The sequence below is a fragment of the Culex quinquefasciatus genome, chromosome 1, assembly GCF_015732765.1.
Source record: "Culex quinquefasciatus strain JHB chromosome 1, VPISU_Cqui_1.0_pri_paternal, whole genome shotgun sequence".
Classification (NCBI taxonomy): Eukaryota; Metazoa; Arthropoda; class Insecta; order Diptera; family Culicidae; genus Culex; species Culex quinquefasciatus.
The window spans coordinates 112,090,210-112,117,131 of record NC_051861.1 but is presented as its reverse complement, the minus strand read 5'-3'; the positions used below and the strand labels follow the sequence as shown (position 1 = coordinate 112,117,131).

Sequence of the window (26,922 nt, the reverse complement as noted above, 5' to 3'; positions counted from 1 at the left end):
GCGCCCGCTACATACAAAAAAGATTTTATTTGTATGGAAATTGTCTACGATGGTCCCTACAGTATACAGTATCTTATAAGAATGAAACGAATCATTTACTTCCTGATTCCTTACATTTGTCCCGCAATTTCTAAATGAAAAAAGTTTTTCAAACAATAACTACTTTTTACGAAGAGAAGTAATTGAGAAGGAATACTCATATTTCCCTAAAATATGTCGAAACTTGGCATTAATGCCAATCGTTTGAAAACTAGAAATACAGGGTTAGGGTTAAATAAAACTAAAATGTTATAGCATTATGGATTTCAATTTGTTTTTGGAATATTTTCCAACAGGTAAGGTTTTACTCAACATTATTATTTTTAAAACATGTACTGGGGTAGGCCACACAAAGTCCATGCACTATTTTGGAAAAAAAAGTTTTTTCAATAGTGATTAGAAAAATAGTTACGTTAAAAATTCTTAGTTTAAATCCCGGGGTGACTTTGATAGTCAGAGTTTTTCTTGTTTAAATCATATTTAGGATGTTTAAACTTTATTTGTACGTTGAATGTACCATTACTGAAGTTGCTGATATTGTTTTTAAGAAAAAAATCAATGTTTATATTTAGTTAACAAAGTTTATAAGCTTTTTAACAAAATAAATATAAATTTTATTTGTTAAAAAGTCGGAATTTTGCCTGAAATTTGCAAAAACTAGTTTTGTTTATAAAATTATCGATTTATATTGCATTTTATACTGAATTCGAAGCACTAATCGCAAGTTTTCACATTTTACATGAAATTTGTTCAACTGAAATTGCCTATAAATTTGAAGTTTTTTTTTTAATTGTGTTTCAAAAACACATATTATTTATTATTTACAAACTTATTTTATTCATTGAGAAAATCATGACACTTTGAGAAGTTTAAAATAATGAGTTTCATCACCATTTTCTTAACTTTAGTTTACTAACTTTTTAAACTTTTCAAAATTTCATGAAAAGTTCTTTTTGAGGTTCTTTGAACACTTTTCTACCACGGTCAGAATGATTCTGAACAATTCTGTACGTATTTTAATTGTGTTCTTCATTTTGCGGAAAAATCGCAAACCTATCAAAGTCACTCCGGCTACCAAAGTCACCCCGGCTATCAAAGTCACCCCGGTTTACGGTACAAAAAAAAACCCGTTGCTCTTTTGTTGGGAGGTAATTCTTGTCGAAAGCGCTTCACCACATAACGCATTTTTATGCAGTTAACAGCTTGTGCAACTTTGTTCAACCTTTACTTTAATTTAACTGCAACTGCAACTGCATTAACACACAAACACGAACACGTTCTTTGAGCTAAAACAAACGCAAACGCATTCAACGTGCCCATGCAGTTTTAAAGAGTTTAACACACTCCAGAAATAAGTAATCGATTAAATTCATTTATTATAATCGTTCACATTAAAACTAATCGTTCTAGAAAACATTAAATATTAAATACAATTATTCTCAATAAAACCGTATAATCGTGGTCCTGCCCTTAAACACCAAAATCGTCTCTTGTAACAATCATGGATTGTTACAAGTCGCGATTTTGGAAATCGCTCTCCGCTCGCGATTCAAGATTCGTTGCGGTCCCAAATAAACAAACCCCTTGACGACGCGAATCGGGTGAGATCCACCCAGTGGATGATTGTGAACGATCGCTTTGGTGTGAGTTCCTTCTTGGTTACACAGCGGGACTAGCAACGCGTTGTTTTTGTTGAGAGCAATGGCGCTTACTGTGTGTGTATATCTTCACTCATTGATCGCGCGAAACGATTTTTTAGCGACCCTGATGGTGGCATTTACTAGCACGTGGCTTGATTGTCTCACACATACAGTGACAGGTGCATGACAGTACGATTTGGCATTGGTATGTTTAGGCTGTGTTTCGGCTGTTGCTCACCAGACAGCGCTGGCGTCACCGTGATTTTATGGATTTATTAGGGACGATGGATTTTGAAAATAATTTGTATGGAGAGTCACGTCTGTTTGTCTGTGGTTGATCTTAAAAAGCATTGGAGAGAAGAACTCTTCGAATTTCAGTATTATTTAGGGTTAGAAGTTTCACATCTTGAGTTTTTTTTGATAAGGTCCTATAAACAAATGTAAACATTGAGTGTATCCCGCTTACTCCGATGGACTTTGACATAAGGTGTGAAAGGGATACACTCAATGTTTACATTTGTTTATAGGACCTTATCAAAAAAAAGTCAAGACATGTTTTATTTGACTTTGCCAATGTTTATAAACATGTCATTTCTTTCTGGGGTCAACTTTGGCTGTGTTTTTTGCTAACATTTCCTATTTTTTAGGTAAAAAGAAGTACGCAGTAATTTCGTAATGACCCAATCTATGCTTCTACGCAATTTTGTACAATTTAAATGATAGCGGGCAGTAGAGGGTTAACTATGAAAATATTTTTTAGAATTAAGAGTAACTTCATAAAATGACTCAAAACAACATTTTTGGGCATTTCTAAAAGTTGGGCTAGCTTTTTGATTTTTTTTTCTTACAAAATGAAACTGCTATTTTTGTCAAAAAAAAGAGTTACCTAAGCGTGGCTATAACCTGAAAACGGTGCACTTTATCAAAATTTCACTAAAGCACTTTTTGATTGCAAATTTGATTGAATATAGTTTTTTCCCCATTTACTTTAATTGCTTAAATAAAAAAAATGGCCCGGCCAATTTTTTTTTGCCTTTTCTGGATTTTTCTGAAAAGATGGCATATCAAAAAATTGAAAACAGTGTTTTTTTGGAAATCAAGTTTTGTGACAAAAAGTGATTTAAATATCAGCAGCAAAAAATTGTGTATAATTTTTCACGATCATCCTCATCCATACTTACAACTTTGCCGAAGACAAAAAAATTAAACTTAAAAAATCCTTTTTTTCTGCAATTCCGTAGTAAAACTTTTGACTATTCCTATCATTTCAAATGACATACATTTTTTCACCGTAAATAAGAGTACTGAAAAGTAATTTTCTACATTAATTTTAGAACCTAAAAAAAATGAAATGACATTTTTACGCTTATCTTGACAGCAGATAACATACCACCGAAAAAAAATCAAATCCAATAGATGTGATCCCGAATAGTAGCTTATGCTTCAATTGGTAAAACTTGATTTTTTCAGCACCTGTTGTATTTCTCCTGCTCGGTGAACCTCGTTGGATAAATGTACGACCCGTTCTGAAACAAATCTTCTTTTGCAACTTGATGCACACTACATGGAGAAAAAAGAGTTCCCAAAATCGTGAACAAGCGTTCATGAAAATGGGTACCATGATACTTGAACACTTTGTTTGCATTCATTTTCATGAATGCTTGTTCACGATTTTGGGAACTCTTTTTTCTCCGTGTACTATTGTGAAACACATTTACGTAAAGTTTAAACAAGGTTCTGCCGAGTCGGATAAATACGACGAGTGCTGAAAAAATCGAGCTTTGCAACGAGATGCTTACATTTTTTTGAAAAAAAAAAACACTTCCAAACAGTTTTTTTTTTCAAATTTCAGTTAATAAAAAAATGTATTACTAATTACAACAAGTGCTGAAAAGTTGTGTTTTTTGTGTCGATAAGTAGGCCAAACCCACCGAACTGAATTTTCATAACCTGTTATCTCCCAGTGACAAAATACCAGCTGGCAACTGATCGGTTTTCCGGTAAACGTTAAACGAATATCGTAATCGTAAGGTTAAGCCGGGTTCGTACCGAAAATAAAAACCACCCAAAATAATCGAACACCATAAAATTCTTATCTTATCACAACATCGAGTAATGTGATAAACACTTTTTTTCGGAAAGGCTTCCAAGCTGTAGGCAGCTGTCGATTTCAATTTCTAGATTTTTTTGGGTGATTTTTTTCGAATATTCCACTAATTTCAAGAATTTCATTGTGAAACCTTTTATTAACAATTAAATTCAATTCATAACCACCCCACGTGCACAATTTTTCATCATTATTCACTCTTGCCATCTCATTCCCTCCCTCCCCCACCCCCACCGTAAAAGCTCAATAAGTCTCTATTGTTATTGTGCGGCGTTGCGAACATTGAAAAAAAAAAAAAAATCTGTGGCACGTCGCCGTCGCCATCCAAGTCGGCGCATCGCCACCCACCCACGTACTTGCTACTGTCATTTTTGTAACTCTTTTTTTCTAATGTTTCATCTTTTCTTCTCCAACTTGAACTCCTTTACCTTGCCGATACACACTCCGCATGGCTTGCTTTGGTTTATTCAGCTGTTTTTTTGTGTGTTTTTTACTCTTTCTCTTCTTTTTAACTTGTTTCACTTTGCTTCTCTTACTTTTGCGTTACTTTTCTAATTGTTGCTTCCTCACTCTACTTAATCGTGGCTATCATATTTCACCCATCATCATCCTTGCACTACATCACAAAACTAAACTTTTTTCCGTCTCTTTTTTCTGCGTCTGCTCATCGCCGCACATTAAACAATTTACACACTTTCAACTAGCTGCTTAAACTGCCCCCCCTCTAGTCACAGCTACTAAGCGCGAACTATTTCGCAAATATTTGCCCATTCACGGGGCTGGTTGGCACAAATTTGCACACAAACCTCCAATCCCTGACCTCTGTCACTTTGATATTCCTGCTTAAGGGGAAGCTCACTTTGCTACACTGCGGCAACTAGTCCCGGTTCCCCTTAAACGCACTGACAGATCGCAGCTTTGCAGCTGGAGTTAATGCCGCGCACACACACACAGCTTCCCTCGCAGAGTAGGCGGTTAATCGATAAAGCTTCTGTCACTGGGCTGTCAAAATTGGGTGCAAAATTCCTGCTTCTTCTTCTTGTTTACAAATTGATAAACATCAAACATTAACGAAAAATTAGTCGCGAAAAGAGAGACAAAAATCAACAAATGAAAAAGGCACACAAACACACACACACACAGAGAGATAGCAAAATTCGTACTAGCGTTACGCCCGAAGGTATGTGACGACGGAACCGAACCGAACGCGTTCGCCGCCCGGGCCCGATTGAGCAGAGTTTTAGTTCCAGGGTTGATGTGTTTTTTATTTTATTTTTCTCCTTCTTGTTGTTGTTATTCATTTTTTCACTTCGATTCATTCAGTTTTATGCGGGGAGATGGTTGCGGGAAAGAGTGTGGGGGGAGGGGCGTGAATTACGTAGCAAAAAAGTTTTTTTTTTAAATTGATGAATGTTTTTGCAAAAAAAATGCTTGTATATCTTTTACTATAAAAAAATATTTGTTATGCCTTCTGTGAAGCATTTAAAACTGTTTTTTTTTACTAAAAGATTAAACACGAAAGAATATTGAAAAAAGTATAACAAACGACGAGTTGAAAATTTTGGTTCTCATTATTCCAGTTCAAATAATTTTACCTAAATTAATGTTAATATAAAATTAATTTTCATATCACAAGTTTCTGACAAATTGTTTTTACACAAAATCTTTTAAGGCAGATTTTATATAAAATAAATGAAAATGTGAAATTTTACATCAGAAAATTGTGAACTTTTCTCTTTTTATATGTAATTTGAATGTTTACACATTTACTGTGGTAAAATTACATACAAACAGAGGAAAATTTACACCTCCAAATTTTTAACTCGCTGAATTTCCGTGTCAATCTTGAGCCAAATCAGGGAAATTGATCGAAAATTCAGATGATAAAATCGCAACCATTGCAGAGTCAATTTCAGTCAATTATTTTTTCTAGTAAAAAAAGCTGCCGAACGGGATTTTTTGCGTAAAATTTATTTCATATTTTATGTAACTTTATAAAGATTAATCTATAAAACAAAAAAAAACACATCGAAAAATATGAAAATTTCACCAGTCTCTGATGCAAATGACACATTTTTTAACACAAAATTATTCTTTAAACTCATTTAATTTCACTAAAAATTCGATTTTTCACGCATTAATTTACAAAAAAAACATAAAAAAGCAATTCTCACAAGTTTTAGCATTCTTTTTTTGAAACTTTAATTTCTTAGTTTGTTAATTTGGATGAATCATTCTGTTTACTTTTCTATGACCAAAAAAGTAATTTTGTTTGCTGGTTTGTCCAAGTTTTCAAACAATTTTGGCTACTGTCCATACAAAAAGGCTATTTTAATATTTTCCGGATCAATTTGGTGTCTTCGGCAAGTTTTTTTTTTGCAGGTTTTGCCTATGAGGAGCCATCAGAAAAAAATTACACTCTTAAAAAAATGATCCTTTTCTTAACTGGACTTTTCACACCTTACAAAATATTGCGCAAAATAGTCATATGAAACATCGATTTTTTGATGTTTTTAATTTGGCAGTGTTGCCAAACAGTAAAAAAACAAACGAATATAAATTAAAATTGATTTTTTACGATTTCTCGATTTTTTTTATCATATCAACTCCCTAACATTTGACATGGTCGAGTTTTTTCAGCCTTCAGTTTTATTACGACAAAACATTTTTTTTCTAAACCCAAAGTTTGTTTGTTTTTTGATAAAAATATCAAAACTAGCATTTATACTAAAATATGCAAAAAAATTAACTACTTGATTTCATAAAATTTGAGAGAAATGTACAATAATATTTTTTGCAATGATCATCAAAATATATTCAAATGATTCTTCGAATATTTAATTCGCTAAAAAAAACTTCATAAAGAATAAGTAAAATGTGTCACTAATTAAAGAATATAAAATTCAAGCAAAACATTAAAGAAAACTCGCATTTATATTACAGAAGCTAAAGTTTTGTTTTGGAAAGAACGTGAATTTTATTAAACGTGTTTCAATTAACACATTTTATTTTCTGGAAAAGATATTAAAAAACCGCTCCAGTTATTTTATAACAATTCAAGAACTGCTAGTATTTTGAAAATATAGCGAATTCACAGTTAAATTGTTTCAATTCGAACATTTGGCAAATATTTATAAAAAAAATAAAAATAAAATAAGAACAGTGATTTGTTAGAAACAATATTTCACTTAAAAAATAAAAATGATTTGTCGCGGAACTCTCTAACAATCTGCTTAAGTTTGAAAGAATAGAAAGACTTATAAAATTTAAAGTTTAATTGATGTTTACAAAACAAATTTTTAAAACATGTTTAGGTTCAGACGTTCCTTAAAACTATTCAAATTCAAATTGAAACTATTATTTAAAAAATATATATTACACAAATATGTCAAAAATATCGAATATCATTCGACCATTTTTAGCATATTCTTTAAACCTGTTTGAAAAAAAGAGTTTTCCAAATACATAAAAAACACGGTGTTTTATTTATTGAGTTTTTTTAAGATTTGAAAATTTTTTTTATTGCTTAAAAAAAATAAAATTATTAAGTGATTGAATAATGCGAATGAATAATTTTTTTTTAATTTGAAAAGAACAATTTTACAGCCTTTGATACAGAAGTGCTCAAAGAACTTCAAGAAGAAGTTTTCATAAAATTTTGCAAAGTTAGTTAGGCCGTTGCAAATATTTTTTGAAGTTTATGTCTCTCGACTCTGACCAAAGTCGAGGGGGGGGGGCAAAAAAATAAAAATACAGCAATTCTCCACGAAAACAGCATGATTCGAAAAAAAAGTTCTCCGATCGGGCTCAAAATTTTTCTGGGGGATCCTTGGCCGAAATAATTAGACCCGTATTTTTTTGTTTGGCCATTAGGGTGACCTACGCCGTGTTAGGGTGGTCCGAAAAATGGCAATTTTCATCGATTTTAGCAAAAACCACTTTTTTCAAAAAATCATATCTCCGCGCCATTTCATCCGATTTTAGCTGTCTTAGACGCAAAAGAAAGGTGATTAGTTTGGCTATTTGGGAAAAATAGTAAGAAGTTTCGAAAATCTAGCTTAACATTTGAAAAGGTCGTATGAAAACTTAAAATGCTGTTTTGAAGGTCTCGGGACCAAAGAGCCTAAGTCTGAAAATATTTTTATCGGAATCCTCGGAAAATTTCACATAACATATCAAAAATTGGTGAAGTTATGTTTTCGATACTCTGAGATACGATTTTTTGAAAATAAAAACTGGGTTTTTCGACGCGCCACGCGCAAAAATTGGAAAATGAAGAAAACGAGAAAAAATCGACATTTTTCACTAAAACTGCGATAACTTTAAAATTTTAGCGATGACCTATACATGTTAGGGTACTAAAATTTTCGTAATTAAAAGACGCAACTTTTGGTACCATAACATCTATAGGTCATCGCTGAAATTTTGAAGTTATCGCAGTTTTAGTGAAAAAAAGTCGATTTTTCCCCGTTTTCGTCATTTTCCAAATTTTTGCGCGTGGCGCGTCGAAAAACACAGTTTTTATTTTCAAAAAATCGTATCTCAGAGTATCGAAAACATAACTTCACCATTTTTTGATATGTTATGTGAAATTTTCCGAGGAATCCGATAAAAATATTTTCAGACATAGGCTCTTTGGTCCCGAGACCATCAAAACAGCATTTTAAGTTTTCATATGACCTTTTCAAATGTTAAGCTGGATTTTCGAAACTTCTTACTATTTTTCTCAAAGAGCCAAACTAATCACCTTTCTTTTGCGTCTAGGACAGCTAAAATCGGATGAAATGGCGCGGAGATATGATTTTTTGAAAAAAGTGGTTTTTGCGAAAATCGACGAAAATTGCCATTTTTCGGACCACCCTAACACGGCGTAGGTCACCCTAATGGCCAAACAAAAAAATACGGGTCTAATTATTTCGGCCAAGGATCCCCCAGAAAAATTTTGAGCCCGATCGGAGAACTTTTTTTTCGAATCATGCTGTTTTCGTGGGGAATTGCTGAATAAATATAGAAATTTAAATTACGAGCCATGGTTTCAACATTTTAATGAAAAAAGTGTTTTAAAATGCATTATACACCTGTCAAGTTGTTTTGCCATCATTAGTTTCCAATATTTCTAAGTATTCACAAAAAAAATATTTTTTTGCGAAAAATAAATTTTTTGCGGTGCTGTACATTGGAATTTCATAACAATTCAAAACATTTTTAAACAAGCCCAAACATGCTAAATATGATTATCAATGAAGAAAAATGCATTTTAGTTTGTTTTCAGTTGATTAGACTTCTATTTTCACGGAAATTTTGAAGTTTTTGGGAAAAAAAATTTTTGCCCCCTGATTTTTCAGACCAATTTTGAAGGGGGCGACATAAACTTTGAAAAATATTTGCAACGGCCTTAACTATAATTTAAAAAAAAATATGAACAGGGTTATTTTCACATTCTCAAAGTGTCATAATTTTCTCAACAAAAATGAGTTCGAATCGAAAAACGGAATGCATTTTCGGATTCTTTGGACAATTTTCCAGTAGGAAAAGATGAAATTAGTTTGTAAATTTTAGATTTTATGTGTTTATGAAAAAGATAAAAACTTCTAAAATATAGACATTTTAAATAAAACAAATTTCATATAACATGTGAAAACTTTTAATTCGTGATTCGAAATCAGTTAAAAATGCAAAATGTAAAATAATTTTAGCCAAAACTATGACTATCAAAGTCACCCCGGAATTCGAAATATGGATTTTAAACGAAACTATTTTTAAAAGACTTTTGAAAATACTTGTTTTCAAAAATAGTGCATAGAACTTGGGTACATGTTTAAAAATAATAATAATAATAAAAAGTTATAAAAAAATATTCCAAAATTAATTGAAATCCTATCACTGTCACCCCGTTTAACGGTACTTAGAAAACAATTATCACTAGTTCTCAACAGTTTAATTTGTGACTCCAACACAGATAAAATTAAAAAAAATGTTGGTTGATTTCATACGAAAAGTGAAAAGCATTCAAAATACTGTGATAAAATAAATAAAATACACAAAAAGCAAAATTACCAACCGCCAACCCAGAACAAATAAAAGAACAAATTTCATAAGCTGAAATCAAATTGAATGTACAAAAAATGTTCTTATTATTTACCTAAATCAGCCCAAAACCACAAAAACATGTAACTTGCAATGATAAATAATTCAATCAATGGTATCTTTTATACTTTTCCCTTCCCATTATTTTACCAGCCAGTGAGAGAAAAAAAGCAAAATAAAATAAAATAAGTAAACTTGTTTTAATGCTTTAAAAATACAATTTTTATAAAAATAATGTTTGGGAAACAAAAAAAAAACATTTTTGCAATTCCGTCATGAAACTACTTACTTTTCCTGTCATTCTTGAACGACGAAACAGCCTACTTTTCTGTACCAAAAATAACAGAATGGAATAGTAACCCTTTTCAAAACAAATGCTGAAAAGTTCTACTTTTCAGCACTGAAATGGATGCTGAAAAGTTGAACTTTTCAACACTTGTTTGGAAAAGTTGTACTTTTCAACATTTTTTTTAATTATACGATTCATTGACTCAATGCATGGATATTTGTCTTATAATTCTGTTCAAAGGGTGCTTTTCTGAATTGCAAAAAACGTTGTATGGACCTCGTTGCAAAAGTTGATTTTTTCATCACTTGTCATATTTATCCAACTCGGTGAACCTCGTTGGATAAATGTACGACTCATGCTGAAAAAATCCTCTTTTTGCAACTTGTTGCATAAACTACTATTTTACAATTCTAGATTTTAAACATATGAAACACAATAGAATATAAGACTTAAAAAAAACTTTAAAATTGTTCATACAAAATTTTTTCTTTCATTGCTTAAGTGATACGCCCCTTATAAAAAATGGTCTTAAAATTTCACATTAACAAGAAATCCAAATAAAAAAAAACATAAGACTGAAAATAAAAAAAACTACGCCATTTCCGAACGACCCCCCGATCGCTGCCGACTGCCACCGGCTTTGCCGATTAAAAACTTGCTGCAGCTCGGCTTCGCAAGTACAGGTGTGCGGTCTGTTATCACCCAGCGAGAGAGTGAGAGAGCGCAGTAGAGGAAGAGAGCGAGAGAGTATTAATAAAGTTCTGCCCCAGAGAACTTGCGCGGAGAGCGTGGATGTGTGCGATATTATCACAGTAGGCTGGTTGTTGGGGTAAGTTATGAAAGTTGGTTAAAATTTTTTTTTTTTCAATTAGAGAGCAAATTTCTAATTTAAATAAGAAAAAAAGGAAATTTACAAAAACAAAAAATAGAACAACCCTAATTAATAACCATCTAAATACGAGTCTCATTTTGAAACGGTGAATTACTCGGTTTGGAACCTGCCTCGAAGGGGGTGGGAAGCGAAACGTTTGACGTGTGACGCGGCCACTTCCGCCGCACACCACTTTGGGCAAAGGGCATGACAGCTCGGGGGAGGAGGGTGATTGTGTGTGTGTGTGTGCGCGCGCATGACAGTGGCATTTGTAAACACATGCCGTTTTGACAGGAGGGCAGGGGAACCGGTAGGTCGCGGTTATTTTTTCTCTATTTTGCATCGATGATGATTGCTGCGATTACTTCGATTAATTGACGGGACGCGGGGTGAGAGGGTTGTCACTTTGATAGTTGAGTTTGTTTATTTTTTAGAGTTTAATTTTTTTTGAAATTGTTAACCGAAAATTCTTAAATACTTTTCAGAGCAAATTTACTTAACTATTTTTTTTAATTTTTTATTTAAGATGACAACCCTAACGGCAACATTTTAATGCCATTTTTCAGCACCTTTCCAGTGAGACCAACAAAATTTGTTCATGGTTCCGTGCGCCCTATTTCTGTGCTGTTCTGTTGTTGCTAGAAATTGAAGCTCAGGTCTTTATCTGAGTTAGGTATCTGTAGTTCGGTGTAACGGCTGACAGCACCCCAAATCGCAGTTAAGCCCCCCCTCGACTAACTGGCTGACTGATTTAGTGGTGTTGGTGGTAAGTGATTTGTGATCAAAAAAGGTCAATAACTTCGTTGATTAATGAAAAACAAGTATTTCTCCAAGATTTTTTTTCCTTTTGTTTATTTTTAAGACAAATTAAAATGTTTCGCCACACATTACGCAAGGCCTACTGTGATAATAAACATGGAGATTAACTACTTTCGATAAACCCTTCAAACGTCAATCGTAACTTTTTTTCCAAGTGGCGTCAAGAGTGATTAAATAAACTTCAAACTTGAATGCACTTTAGTCGGTTACGCGTCAATCTACACACGCTAGAATGATTAAGGTGTGATAACGAATGTGAATAACTTAGACGCGCAATCTTAAACGAAGAGGGAAGCCTCAACAACAACAACAACAACAACAACAAAAATACTTGATTATGGATCACCCTTGAAGAAGATTGTGTTAGGGTGGTAACTGATAATATTTTTTTTTGTTTTTTTTTATCAGATTAATTAGAAACTTTATCGAACTTTGGTTCATGACACACCGCATTTCTACGAAATGCTCATCATTCACTGCGTCAAGCAGTAATTAATCTTCGGAACTGCTTTGGACTGACCTCCAATCGCAATCATTGCAATTAGGTCGGTGACTGTCAGTTATTTTTTGATGGGATCGATTTACAGGTAGTATGGGTGATTTTTAAAATCTCATTTATTTAGAGTGCTAAAACTAAGAGCAGCTGAAAAAAAGTAAAGGCGTTAAAATGATAATTTTGGCAGATTTTTTTTTTGTAAATATCGACACAGCGAGATTCTACTGTATTATAACCGGATTTCTACAAGGAGGAAAATGATCAAAAAGCGTTCATGAAATTGGGAACCGCACGAACAAAGTGTTCAAATTGCATGAACTCTTGTTCACGGTTTTGGGAACTCTTTTTTTCTCTGTGTGGACGTAGTACCGAAATAAAAAATGCTGATTTTTGAGATTACTTTTTGTCACTAAAAAAAGATTTCAAAAAAACTGTTTTAATTTTATTTATTTTTTATATGATATGAAAGGATACCCGCAAAAAAGCCATCTTTTCAGAATTTCCGTTGCAAATATTTTTGAAACTTTAGTCATAACAAATATTTGCAACGGCTTAAACTTTAAAAATATAAAAAGGTTTTAAAAATGTCCTAATTTTTTTATGTAAAATAAAATAAAATTTGCATCAAAAAGTGACATTTGAATTTTCATAAAAAGCAGACGATTTCACACAATTTTTAGTATTTATTGAAATTCGGACTCTTAGTTTCCGAGATATCGGTGATCAAAAAGCTAATTGGGCTAATTGGGCAACACTGAGAAAATCTCAGAATTTTTTTAAATATATCTTTGCAAGACCATTTCTCAGCAATCCAAGGACGAGAAACTTTGTCAGATTTTAGAAAAAATGTTTTTAAAAATAAGCAAACATGCTCACTATTTTTGAAAATTTAAAAATTGTGGCCATTAAAAAAAATGACAAAACTGGTTACAATTTGAAAACGATATGTTTAAACGAAATTTCACTAAAATACTTTTTGATTGCAAGTTTTACATAGAAAATAATGTATTTTTTTACCTTTAAAGTTTATTTTTAAAAAGCACTATTAAAAAAATCTAATTTGGTCAAAGATTTATTTCATATTCTAAAAATTTCGGAAACAATAGAAAAATATAAAAAAATTGTAAACATCAGAAAATATTTAAAAAATTACACCGTGTATCAATACAAAAAAAATTACAGAATAGTATACTAGCATACTATTTTTTAACAAATTTACCAAATTGTTAAATTAATTTGCAATGTGAGTTGCAACGCGCTTTTTTTTACACATTTTCACTCAAGTACAACTTTTTGTGTAAAATACTCAAAAACTAAAAAAAGTATTGTTTTGAAAATACTCGAATTTTACAATTTTGCAATACGGGTATCGAACAACGGGAAATTTCGTACAGATTTTCACTATATTAAAATGATTAGGGTAAAATACTCTTATTTCACAAAATACCGTGTTTCATTTAAAATACTCAAATTAAAAAAAATGCGATTTTTAAATCGAAAAACGCGATTGAAGTGAAATTTTTGGTGTCAAAAATTTAAGTTTTCACAAAATACCGTATATTTCAGAAAAAAAAAAACAATTTTGAAAATATGTGATATGTAAACAATGAACATTTTGAACAGATTTTCAGTGTAATACAATTTTTAGTGTAAAAAAAATCGTTTTGACAAAATACCGTATTTCTTTTAAAATTCTCGAATTTAGAAAATGTGCAAAGCGGGTATCAAAAAACGAGATATATTGTACACATTTTCACTGTTTTTTTGTCTCACAAGAAACAGATTTTTTTTTAATTCTATTTTTTTTAGATAATGCGATATCGATCAATATTGAACAACTAGAAATTTCGTTCAGATTTCACTGTACTACAAGTTTTGGTGTAAAATACTCAAATTTCCAAAAAAAAATACGTTTTTTTTTTGTAAATGAAAACGAAACTATTGGCACTACGCCCCCCGGGGCATGGCCTTCCTCTAACGTGGGATTTCTGCTCCAGCGCCTCTGACGAGACAGGAGAAACCGGGACCGACGTTTTACTTCACCATCCGATAGAAGCTCAGTGGATAAGGCGGGAATCGAACCCGCGTCTCATAGCATCATCGGGATCGGCAGCCGAAGCCGCTACCCCTGCGCCACGAGACCCACAATAATTGTAAATATTACAACTAAAAAAAACGACAAGAATAGTAGTTTATGCAACAAGTTGCAAAAAGAGGATTTTTTCAGCACGAGTCGTACATTTATCCAACGAGGTTCACCGAGTTGGATAAATACGAAGAGTGCTGAAAAAATCAAGTTTTGCAACGAGTTCCATACAACATTTTTTGCAATTCCGAAAAACACCCATTGAGTGAAATTTTAAGTCAAATGTTCATGTATTCTGTCAATAAATCGTTTAAATCAAAAAATGTTGAATAGTGTTACTTTTTCAAACAAGTGCTGAAAAGTTCAACTTTTCAGCAACCATTTCAGTGCCGAAAATTAGAACTTTTCAGCATTTATTTTGAAAAGTGTTGCTATTCGATTCTGTTATTGACGTAGACTTACGTCTTTGTCGAAGGTACTGGGGTGTCATTCCAAAAAACCCGGGCCGAAGGCCCTGGATTACTGCGTCATCCGTCAAACGCTTATATCTTCCTTCCCTCTAATCGAATCGACACGATTTATGTGCCATTCGATTCGAAAATTATTCAGCAATTTGCTATAAAACTTTCATTGTTGGCAAAATAGTTTAACTATTGAAACAATTGAATGTTTTAAAATGTTTTCAAAATGCAGAGATTTTGCAAGCAAAATGAGCGCTTCCCACTCACTGACGGGAATGTCAAGTACCTATTTTGAGGGGAAAATCATCCGAGCAACGCGACCGAGTGTCGGTCGCGAAAAAGGAGGGGAAGTAGCGGGCCGAAATCATACATAAGAACGTGCGCCAGAGCCCATTCCATCATTCACGTCTCAGACGTCGGACCGGCAGCAGCAGCAGCAGCAGCAGCAGGAAAGCTCAGCCCAGAGCAGCAGCAGCAGGAGAGAGGGACCAGAACTGGAAAAGAAGTGCGCATCGCCTTCTCGTCGTCACCGTCAGCCAGTTGCCTCTCGATGGCCGGACCGTTAGGATCTTTCGTGGTTGCTGTGGTTCGGAGGTGCTTCAATCCCCATCCCTCGTCCCACCCGGGACGAGGCATCAACAAGATGAGGCGCGCGCCTGCTGCCTTCCGCCGAAAAGCCTCTCGTGGGTCAAGCCTTGGTTGTTAAACAATCGGGACATCCAACTAGCTCGTCGCATTCACGGCGAGCGCTTCTGAAAGATTTACGTCTCATCAAATTCTAGTGTTGAAAGAGTTGCCCTCGCCCCACCCGGGACGAGGCAGCGAGCTAATTTGAATTTAAATTTCAGGAACAAATTTTGTTCTTCGGGGGCGACGGATTGCACAGCTTTCTGAGGCTGCTCTCGCCCCCAACCCCTATGCCCCCTCTCCCCTTCCCCCCATTCGGCTCGCTAAAATTCCTTCGTCTCTTTCTTTCCTCTCTTTGCCGTTCGAATGGGTGTTCCTTCCAATATATATATAGCTAATTCTTCAAATAATATATGGAAAACCCACATGTCCACATATCTAAATTTTACGTAAGTCTACGCCATTCCGGTTATGTCTGTGACATAACTACTTTGACTTTTTTTGGTACAGAAAAGTAGGCTATTTCGTCGTTCAAGAATGACAGGAAAAGTAATAGTTTCATGACGGAATTGCAAAAAAATATTTTTTCACTATCTAACAACTTTTAGTGTGATATACCATTTTTTTTTTCTTCAAACATTTATAATTTGATATCAAATGACGTAAAATTTCGAAAAAATAAATAAATTGAAAACACTAAAATTTACACCAAACACCGTTTGTTGAATACTAATTTATGAAATTTACGATATCGGTATCGATCCACGAGAAATGTTGTACAGATTTTTTGTAAATTTTTAGTGTAATATACTAAAATTTCTAGAATATACAGTAATTTTTGTGTAAATAATGTAAATACAAATTAAAAAAATACAATTTGGAACCCAAGTTTTTTTTAAATACTATTTTTTTTATTATTTATTTGATTATTTGACATAAGGGTATCAAACGACGAGAAATTTTGTACAAAATGTACAATTTTAGTGTAAAATACTTAAAGTTTTACAAACTACCGGAATTTTTTAAATATTAAAATTTTGTGGTATTGTATATTTTTGGGTATTAAACGACGCGTAATTTAAAATGGATTTTCGCTTAAAACTAAAATTTTCGTTATTTGCGATTGTTAGAAACTCAAATAAAGTAATATACGGGTCAAACAACAGGAAAGTTCTTACGGATTTTCACTGTAATACAATTTTTACGGGCGCAACGTTTCGTATTGAATTTTAATTTATTAATATTTTTTAGTGTAAAACCTACTGCAAAGTAATACAGTCTAGACCCGATTATCCGAAGGCCTTGGAAAAATGTCTCTTCAGATATTCGAAACTTCGGATAATCGAATCACGAAAAAAAAAATATTTTTCGTTGTCTTATTTTTGATTGTTGAGCAAAAGAATGACCCCTAAACTACTCTGAAGTGATTTAATTTTTTAAATCCAAGATGGCGGTCAATTGGCTTTGATGAAATGTTGAAATAAATACATTTTCTAGTTTATTATTCAACAATTCAAATTCAAATTTGATGTTAAAAGTAAGAAAATAAAAAAATACGAAAAAATATTGTTTGTTCGTGATTTGATTATCCGAGGTCCCATACAAACCTTCGAATAATCAATCATCGGATAATCGAAACTTCGGATAATCGAGTCTAAACTGTACAGACAAGAAAAGTGTTTTCACAAATTAAAATAATTCCTTACACATCCTGAATAAGTTTTATTACATAATTTAAATGAAGGTACTTCAGCAATAACTTTATTTTTGCTTTTCTTTTTTTCAAAAACTCTTCCGAGAAGCTTTCAAGTAAGGTTGGCAACCCTGTCCCGCCCAGAGCATGTTAAGGTGAAAACTGTGCACCTAATGTTGACTCATTAGCAATTTAACGTTCGATTTAAGCATACAAACGGTGTTTTTAACTAAAATCAAGTAATGAATAGCTTAGAAGGAAGTGAAAAAGCAAGTTTTTACTCAAGATTTTAATTTTTTTTTGTAAATATTCTGAAAATCAGCAAATTGAATGGAGATAACGTCATGCTTCGAATTCCCGGACGCTTCGAAACCCGGACACCTCATCTTGTATTATCAATTATTTTGATATAAGGTCGCATAATAATTGTCAAAACTGTGTTTTTGATGAATTTTAACATAAACTTTAAATTCAAATTTGTTTGGTCGCTGCAATCAATGCCAAACACAATAAAATAAAATAAAAATATGAGTTTACCAAAAAAGTGAAACATTTCACTGAAATATTTCATAGGCGTCCGAAGCACCGGGAAGGCAAAGCATAAAATCATGGTTCTGATTTTCTTAAATTCTAGCAAAATTTTATGCAAAATATCGAATGTTTTGATGTTAACAGCTTATTTGAGACCTAAAGAATGCTATTCACTAAAATTTCAGTCCAAATTTGCGCGAATTATAAGCAAAATTGAGTGCCCGGAATTCGAAGCACAACACAGTCATTATTTTACGTCACATTGTGAGAAAATCTCATGTTTTTTCATGAAATGTTATTAACAAATATCATTTTTGAGCGAGCAAAATAAAAATATCTAAAAAAAAACGCCTTCTCGTTTGTAATCATAGTAGCCTGTGTTTTATGTTGAAAACGCTTATATAGGTACTAAGAATTTCGAAAATTCGACACTTTTTGTTCACTAAAATGCAAATATCTCGGCTTCGCGTGGACATAAATTGAATGTTAAAAAAAGCAAAATGATCTCCGTTAAATTTCCTATAAGCTGAATGCATTATTTTTTAGCAAATTTTTTTGGCTCGTTTTGGGGAGCGATTTTTGAAATTTTTAGCTAAAAAATACAAATTTTTCTCCCTAAAACGCCCTGCCATGCTCAAACACAAGCTTTTATGGACCATGTCTGTACAGGAATTTGTTCAGGGGACATTTAACTATAACTTGAAGCCCAAGGCGACCAAATTTGAATGACTTTAGTATGATTGTTACGCGCATTTCTGAAAAATACTCGAAAAATGCACTTTTTTTCATTCAAGCTCCACGCGCGAGTTGTAAACCATTTTTGGGAATTTTTTGTTGTATGAAAACATTGTTCCTGACATCCTAATCTATCATTCTAGGGGTGAGCACCAAAGATTTGACAACTTTTCATTTTTTTTGGGACGGCCTACTATGTACTGATGATAATAGAGGAGAAAAGCAACTCGCGACACAATTTTGAGGCTAGGAATTTTGACAGGTATGATTTTCATTAAGTATTTGCCTCCTTTTCTCTCCCACATAAAAACTGGGGACAAGGTAGCTGTCAAACTAGGCCAAACTGTTAAAGTCACTCACAAAATGAACTTTGAATGATTTGAGTTCATTTCTGACGTCACAATTTTCTCCTCTATTCTACATTTCCTACTTATTACATGATTTTTTGCCAGCTAAAACAAAATTGAAGTGCTACTAAGTGTCCGGATTTCGAATCATGACGTTAGGATCAAATTCTTCACCTAATTTGAATATTTTCATAATCAAATTTTAATTTCAGGGTTCATTTGAATAAATCACCAACAATTCAATTTAATCAACAGCGACACTTTCCTTTCCTGAAGACTTTCATTGGAATGAGTTGCATCAACATCATCATGCCGATTTGCTCCGGATGGTGACCTCAATTGTCCACAATTAGTTTAATTACAGTTAACCGCCAGTTAAATGTAACGCTGGCCAGGCAAATTGATTAAACGTTCGGCTTCAGACTAGTATTTTTTTTAGTTTAGTTCTCGCTGAAACTAGCTTCCAAACTGAATTATGCATTATCATTAAACAAATAAAACTAAACAAATGTTCTACTTTGCGATATCTTCCCCAGTTAATCCCATCCCTAAGATAAAACCTAGTCTGGAATGTGCCACATCCCCCGATAAGGCCGCAAAAGTGACTTTCGGAAGCGTCACATGTATCAAACAATGATCCATCGATTAACAGAAATTCCAACATCGCTCAATAATGAGTAACTCACTTTGTGGAATTACCTTGCGTTTCATCCAACTTTGGGTTCAAAACATCATTGAGTCACGCCACAGCCGAGAGCCGGGACTTGCCCGACCAGTTTCCAGCAACATCAACAGCCGTGTAACAGCCGTCCATGAATGAACTCGCTCGGCGGCCCCACAAGGTCTTTTCCGATGGGTTTGACTTCTGCGCGAGATTCCACCAGAAGCAACAAAAAAGGAGAAGAAAAATGACATCATCGTCCTTCTCCAGCAGCAGCAGTGAAAGCAGATCAATACCAAATGTTTTTGGAACTGTGTTGTTTTTTTTTGGAACTGATTCAATTCTTGCTCGCGACTAGTTGCACTAATTGACTCTGTGCGCTATTTTTAGAACTGGTTTAAGTTTGGAACGAGCGGTCTCAGTCCCAATCCCAAAAGAGAAAGAGAGAACTAAAGTCAAGCCACATCGACATCAACACTTACCTCAAAAAGTTTGCTGTGTCAATTGCGTCGCTCCAAAACAAGCTTAAAAACTGCGTTCTTCAAATCTCCAACGTAATCCGGAACCACCGAATCGACTCGAATCCGCGACGAAACCACTACTTTTCCCGTACAACTTCCGCAAATCGAGCAAAAATAAAAAACTCCACTTCTCCAGCCAGCAGCAGGCTCACTGACGGGGATTTGGAATGAATAACTCATGAACTCGTTCTTCTCCTTCATCACACCGTAAAAGAGACGACGACGACGACGACGACTTGTGGAATCTCCTTCTCCCGTCGTGACCTCCGAGGCCGGTCGGTTAGGGGCCTTTTTCTGGTAGTTGTGAAAGAGAAGTGGCACGAGTCTCTGGAAGAAAAAGAGAGGAAAATTGATTACGATTTTTGTTCAGTTTTGGTTTTTTTAAATATATAATTTACAAATAAATATAAACATAAACCCCAAAAGAAAATAAATGAATATTCCAGATAAACTCTGCAATCCGAAAAAAAACACTGGTTAATCAACTTACTAACGCCATGGCCGGCTACGAAATTATGTAAAAGTAAAATCTTCATCAGACTTGGATTCAACTACGAAAAATAAAGTGCTCGTTTAGTTTAGTGCATATAGGGTTCATTCCAGGTCAACTGAGTCAACTGACCAAACTTGGAGGGAACGTTCATCTATCGATAGTTAGGGGAAGGTGGGGCAAGACGACCATATGGGGCAAGAGGAACAATCGCTCGTAAGGCCGTAATTTTTACAATTTTGATTATTTCCAGTATGAGGAATTGTTGCTAGCAATGCAATTAGCTGATTGTACTACCACATAACCGCCAAAACGACGTAAACGCCACGGGGCATAAGATTGAATGAAGTTTTTTTCAAAACCTTTGTTTCCTTATAATATTTGGAAAGTACAAAATAAGGCTTAGGGTTCGTTTTAAGGCTCATTTTATCAAAATGCTATTTTTCCTAGATCAGTAGTGTCCCTACCAATGACTTGCACGTATCATAAAGTATGATTTAACTTTTGGTTATTTTTGTAGAGAGCTTTTAAAAAATCTTGTTCAGGTGGGGAAAGTGTACCATATGGATCAGGCCTGCAAAATGTTTCCAACCCAGCGTACACATGAAGCAAACCAAAATGTCAGTTCACTGCTAGCATCTGACTGTAAGCCTACTGTGTCCGTTCAACCACTGCCGCCTGACTCGTGCCGGTCGGCTGCTGGAGAATGAGAGACGTGAAAAAATGAGCTACACTCACTCAATTCGTGTCGTATGACTGACTCGTAAAATCCTCTTTAAACACTATTTTGACTATTTTTAAACAATTGAATGGTTCTAGACTGTGCAAAACACTTAAAACAAACATAACTTATATTCAAAATTACATTTCCACGCATAAATACCAACTTTTTGTGTAAAAACTTGTTTCTTTATATGTGTGCGTGCAACGTCGAATGAGCGTTGGTCGACTACTGCCTCGCATTGCAGCTGCTCAGTGAGCTAGGGCACTCACGACTGAGTCGGGTTTGTTTATGTCACGGTTTTGCGGTTCAGTGAATGGATCTGAAAAAATCGTGTATGCGTCGCCGATTTTCGCGTCAGGACTCCTGACATTTTCAGCTCTGATATGGATTTTTAGTATGGAAAAAAATACGAATTGCTGCAGCAACATATTTTATTGTGAAAAAAATACATAAAAGTTCTTAAAAACTGATAAACAGTTGTTAAAAAAATTGTCCATACACGATATAATAATATCATGAAAATTTACTATTTATCATCTAAGTAATATTTTTTTGGTAAAAACGGTCAAATTTTAAGTAAAATATTTGTTTAATCTAAAAGTGAAAAGAAACGTTTCAAATACATCCTAATCTGATGTATCTAAGTGATAACAGTTCAATTGTTAGTAAATTAGCATGTTTTTTCATGCATTGTTCCTCTTGCCCCAACGGGTTGTTCGTCTTGCCCCACTAGTTGAGTAGAACGTACGAAAGATCAAAAATTTTAAAATCAATTTTTTACATTAAAAAACAGATTTTTTTAAAACTTGTTCTATCAAAGTCTCAGTCAAGACCTGGAATAAGATGGTTCTAAAAAATCCGACAGATTTTTTAACGTTTTTAATGGGTTATAACGAGCATTTCCTTAGCTTTTTACACTTGCCCCACTTTCCCCTATCAGAAATCCCAAGTTTGGAGCTGATTGGACCATCTCTCTATTTTTGGCACCGCCCTCTTTTTTGACGATTTTCTAAAAAACTTTTTTTTCTTTTAATCATAACTTTGCAACTATTTGAGCAAAAGACTTTCTAAAGGTTGCATTTTATAGAAAATTGTCCAAGGAATTCGATAAAAATAAAATTTTAACCCTTAAATGCCCACTAACATTATATTTTAACGTTTTAAGTATTAAAATTCAGTTTTAACCAATTCATTATATTTTTATTTGTTTTATTTTATCACCATCGCGTTCCCCGGATAATTTTACATAATAATCAATGTAAACCTCAAACTAAAATGAACTATTGGCTATAAACAGCGATTTTACTGAAAAAAATTTGCGCAGCACTCGGAAGTACATGGTGTACTTTTCAACAAGAAAAGGTGGAATCCCGCATAGTTCGGTTTTTATATGTAGGAAACTTATTTCGGATTTGCGGAACTTTTTTCAGTAAAATCGCTGTTTCTCGCCAATAGATCATTTTAGTTTGAGGTTTACATTGATTATTATGTAAAATTGTCCGGGTTGGTGATAAAATAAAACAAATAAAAATATAAGGAATTGGTCGAAAGTGAACTTTTAAACTTAAAAAGTAAAAATATAATATTAGGGGGCATTTAAGGGTTAAAATTTTATTTTATCGAATTCCTTTTTTTTTTTTTGCTCAAATAGTTGCAAAGTTATGACTAAAAGAAAAAAAAGCTTTTAGAAAATCGTCAAAAAAAGAGTGCGGTGTCAAAAATAGAGTGACGGTCCAATCAGCACCAAACTTGGGATTTCTGTTAACCCTCTACAACCTAACCCCGCCTTTAGACGGGCTTCGATCTAAAAAATCGTCAAAAATCAATTTTCCAACCGATTTTTGATCTTTAAAAATTGGAAAGAAGAACTCTTAAAATTTTAGAAAATTTATGGGTTGGAAGTTTTACTTGTTTTATGTGACTTTGCCAATGTTTTTAAAAATGTCATTTTTTTAGGGGTCAACTTTGGCTGAGTTTTTTACTAACATTTTCTATATTTTCAGTGTAGTGTCCCAGACTAGGCCTCTACGCATTTTTTTGCAATTTAAATGATGATGGTGCCATTATATAGCAGATTATATGAAAAAACATGCAAAAAATTGAAAAAGTGACTGTAAAAACGTGAAAAAAATAGATAGGCAAAATGTAATTATATTAGGTGGTAGAATAGGCCAAATACTACCAAAAACAAACATAAACTAAACAAGATAAATGCAAATTAAAATACTAAAAATAAAACAAGAAAAACATAAAACAAGTGAAGTAAAGTTTTTCGTAGAACAAAAGTTGCTCAAAATGACCTCCTGAACAAGGGAAAAATAAATATTTTCGAAAAAAAAATTTAGGCAGTAGAGGGTTAACTTTCGATAGATGAACGTTCCCTCCAAGTTTGGTCCAAATCGGTGAAGGTCGAGTCCAAAAGTGTACTCAGTTGACCTGGAATGACCCGTAGACAATTTTTTTTATTTGATTTTTATGAAGCTTGCCGACAATAATCCCAGCGAACATTTTTCTTTAAGGGCTAAGGGCATCAGGTGAGAGTAACGAAACTATTGGCACTACGCCCCCCGGGGCATGGCCTTCCTCTAACGTGGGATTTCTGCTCCAGCGCCTCTGACGAGACAGGAGAAACCGGGACCGACGTTTTACTTCACCATCCGATAGAAGCTCAGTGGATAAGGCGGGAATCGAACCCGCGTCTCATAGCATCATCGGGATCGGCAGCCGAAGCCGCTACCCCTGCGCCACGAGTGAGAGTATGTTGGTTAAAATTGAGGTTGTTTGAAAACGACACAAATTTTCGAAAAACCGAACTGACATGTTGTAGTAAACATTTTTACGCACCTACTCTGCTAATACGAGCTTGATTGATTAAGTCTAGCCTGAGTTATTGTCTTTTTTAACGCAAACGGTTTTAAAATGCTTTGCAAAATTTACAATTTCTTTTTCCTCATTTTTCGCCGAAGTCAATGTCTTTTATGCAATTCTATTTTCGACAGGTTTAAGTCGAGGCAATTACCTGCAATTGAATGCATATAAAGTAATACTTTAGCTGAAAAATAAATTATAAGTTATAAGTACATAAAGTAGTGGATTTTCCCCTTTTGGCGTTTTGTCTCGTGCTGACAGTTTGTTAGCAGTGGTGCCAGAATAACTATTTTTTGAAAGAAGCTGTTTTCAATTTGATACATTTTCATTAAATTCAATTTTTTATAGTTTTGAATGTCAATTACTATTACATTGTGCTTAGTTTCATTTAGACTTTTTATTGCAATTTCAGTTAGTTTTTTCCCCTTTAATTTCTTTTGAAAGTATATTTAAAGTTAGTGAGTCTTCACTCATTGAAAAGTATATAATACTGTAATATTGTTAAAAGAATTTTGCCAAAAGGTCGAATCGACAAAAGGTCGAATGTGAAAAGTTAAATGAAATTCTGTTATATTTTTTTGAACTGTAACATAAAATACATGTACATTGTATTTTTTTACACTAATAGTCATACTTCTAAAATATGTTTGTAAAATTTTTGTTTTCTTACATGAAAATCGTTTTTTTTTTTTCAAACATGGGCAGTTCTTTAAAAAAAGAAAAGTCAGAATTAAAAAAATATATATTCTATTTTTGCTGGTTGAAATATTTTTGTGAGTTTTTAATATTTTCGAACAGGGCCAATTCTTTAAAAAAAATGTGATTGAATTTGAAATATTCTGTGAATTTGATGGTTTACTTCTTTCAATCATAAGCAGTTCCGAACCAAGAAAAAAGTCTGACTTCTTAAATATTTTTGCAAGTTTGTTTAAACTTTTTACAGATTTTAAGCATTTTAAACCTCGAAATGTGGAAAATGATGCACTATTATTGTTGTTCTGTGTCTGTTTTATCCGAAACTCATAAAAAAAATATCCAAATATTGTGCAGTAACAAGGCTAAAACAGCTGTCCCAATTCGCCGCATGTGTCCCGTTTCGCCCCAGATTACGGTAAACTTAAGTTCAAGAAACCTTTTCGTAGCTGTTTTTTGGACTCTTTTCAAGTTTTTTATAAGCTTTCGACTTTTTGTCCATTTAACCTTTTACAATTCGACCATTTGGTATTCGACCTTTTGATATTCTACCTTTTGTCCATTCGACCTTACGTCTTTCGACCTTTTGGTTATCATTCGTTTGAAAGAATAAACCACCAAAAAAATAAAACAATTGGAAAAAATAGAATTACCTTCTATTTTTTAAAGAATAGAGTTACCTACGTGCGCATGTATTGCGTGTACGTACACGAAAAAGATTGAGGTTAAATTTTGTACCGGCCAGCAAAACAAATGGCGTGCTAGTGTGAGTGAAATCGGGCTTAGATAACTCTATGGAACACTTAAGAAAGTATAACAACGATTTCCCGAGCAGACGGAAATAACTTGGGAATATTTTTTTTTTATATTTGAAAGTAGTAGACCAACAACATTTCATGTTATTTATAACAAGATTTGTTATTCGTCGTTTTTTTTTTTTTGTTATTTTATTGTTATTGCAATAACAGACTAATAACATTTTAAGTTATGCTTCGAACAAATCTTTGAAATTATTTTTTGTTATTTTAACAATTAATCCTATCATCTTAATAACAGTTGGAGTTATTCTTCCATAACAAAAAAATGTTATTCCAAAGTTGGCTTTCAACCAATATCGGCCAATAATAATTTTTGTTATGATAACATAACCTGTTATCAAACTCTTATGCAAAAATGGATTCCAAAACATATTCTGTTTTTTTAACAGTATTTGTTATTGAATTGGCATGAATTTTGTTATTACCGTATGCCCGGGTTACGTATGTTTGTTTGTGATAAAAGTATTTAGAACCAAAAAAAATCCAATGAGCGATTTGAATTTGAAGAACTTAAAAAAGGCAGACGGTCGAAAGTCCAATGGACGAAAGTTTGTATTTTTTGCGATTTTTTTCTCGTGCTGTATTTTTTACTCAAAAATGTTGAATGAAATTAGGAAGGAATACAAATTTACAACCTTTCGTCTTTAGACCTTTTTGGAATTCGACTTATTCTTCTTTCGACCTTTTTCCACTGCAGAAATTTTTAATATATTTTTCACAAAAAAAATCATGCCTTGAAAAATGATCTAGTTCTGCAAATTACCAAAATAGGAGCATATTTTCACACCTTTTAATTTATAAATGTATGACAAAAAGTCGATTTTATTATTACTCATCATAAGTTTGGGTACACATTTTTGCGTGAAAAAATGATGAAAAAATAATCTTCAGCTAGAGGGTAATCTGAATTCAAAAATCGTTTTTGATGTGTCAAACTAATCGCATATTTCATGTTTAAAAATTTGACAAAAAAAAAACTCGCAAAAAATGCAAAATAGAAATTAAACATTCATCCATTTCGACTTTTCGGCTTTCGACCTTATGACTTTTCGATCTTTTTTGTTCTCCTTTTTTGGCTGTGGTTTAATTTTATTTCTGGAAATCCAAATATTTCGAAGATTTCAATCAAAATGCATAATTTTGGTAAAAATTCATTTAAGTCACCAACATTTCGCTCAAAAAAGCATTTTTTTATGTTGAAAATGAAGTTTGCATGAAAAGTTTTGATAAAAAGCAATTTTTTGAAGTTTTATCACAGGCAAACAGATGTGAATTTATTTTTTAAAATCCATCCTTCAATAATTTAACGGTCAATTTGA

General features: G+C 33.3%; 1 protein-coding gene and 1 long non-coding RNA gene across 3 annotated transcripts in view; one reads left to right on the top strand and one right to left on the bottom strand.

Moving 5' to 3' along the window:
* The window catches only part of LOC6051385 (anoctamin-4), a 90,517-nt gene extending 70,195 nt beyond the window's left edge, over nucleotides 1–20,322 (bottom strand). Inside the window, exon 1 of one of the 2 annotated variants that reach the window (XM_038249967.1) lies at nucleotides 19,972–20,322. Coding sequence is in view for 1 of the 2 variants with exons in the window: in XM_038249966.1 (XP_038105894.1) it covers nucleotides 4,215–4,236 (22 nt within the window). In the remaining variant the exon portion in view is untranslated. Of the gene's footprint in view, nucleotides 1–4,214; nucleotides 5,033–19,971 lie in introns of those variants that run through there. The other variant, XM_038249966.1, reaches the window with a different exon arrangement.
* LOC119765653 lies at nucleotides 11,606–20,132 on the top strand. Its single transcript, XR_005276882.1, has 2 exons — nucleotides 11,606–11,799; nucleotides 19,365–20,132. It is a non-coding gene; the product is annotated as an uncharacterized LOC119765653 (long non-coding RNA).
* Nucleotides 20,323–26,922: the final 6,600 nt, after the last annotated feature.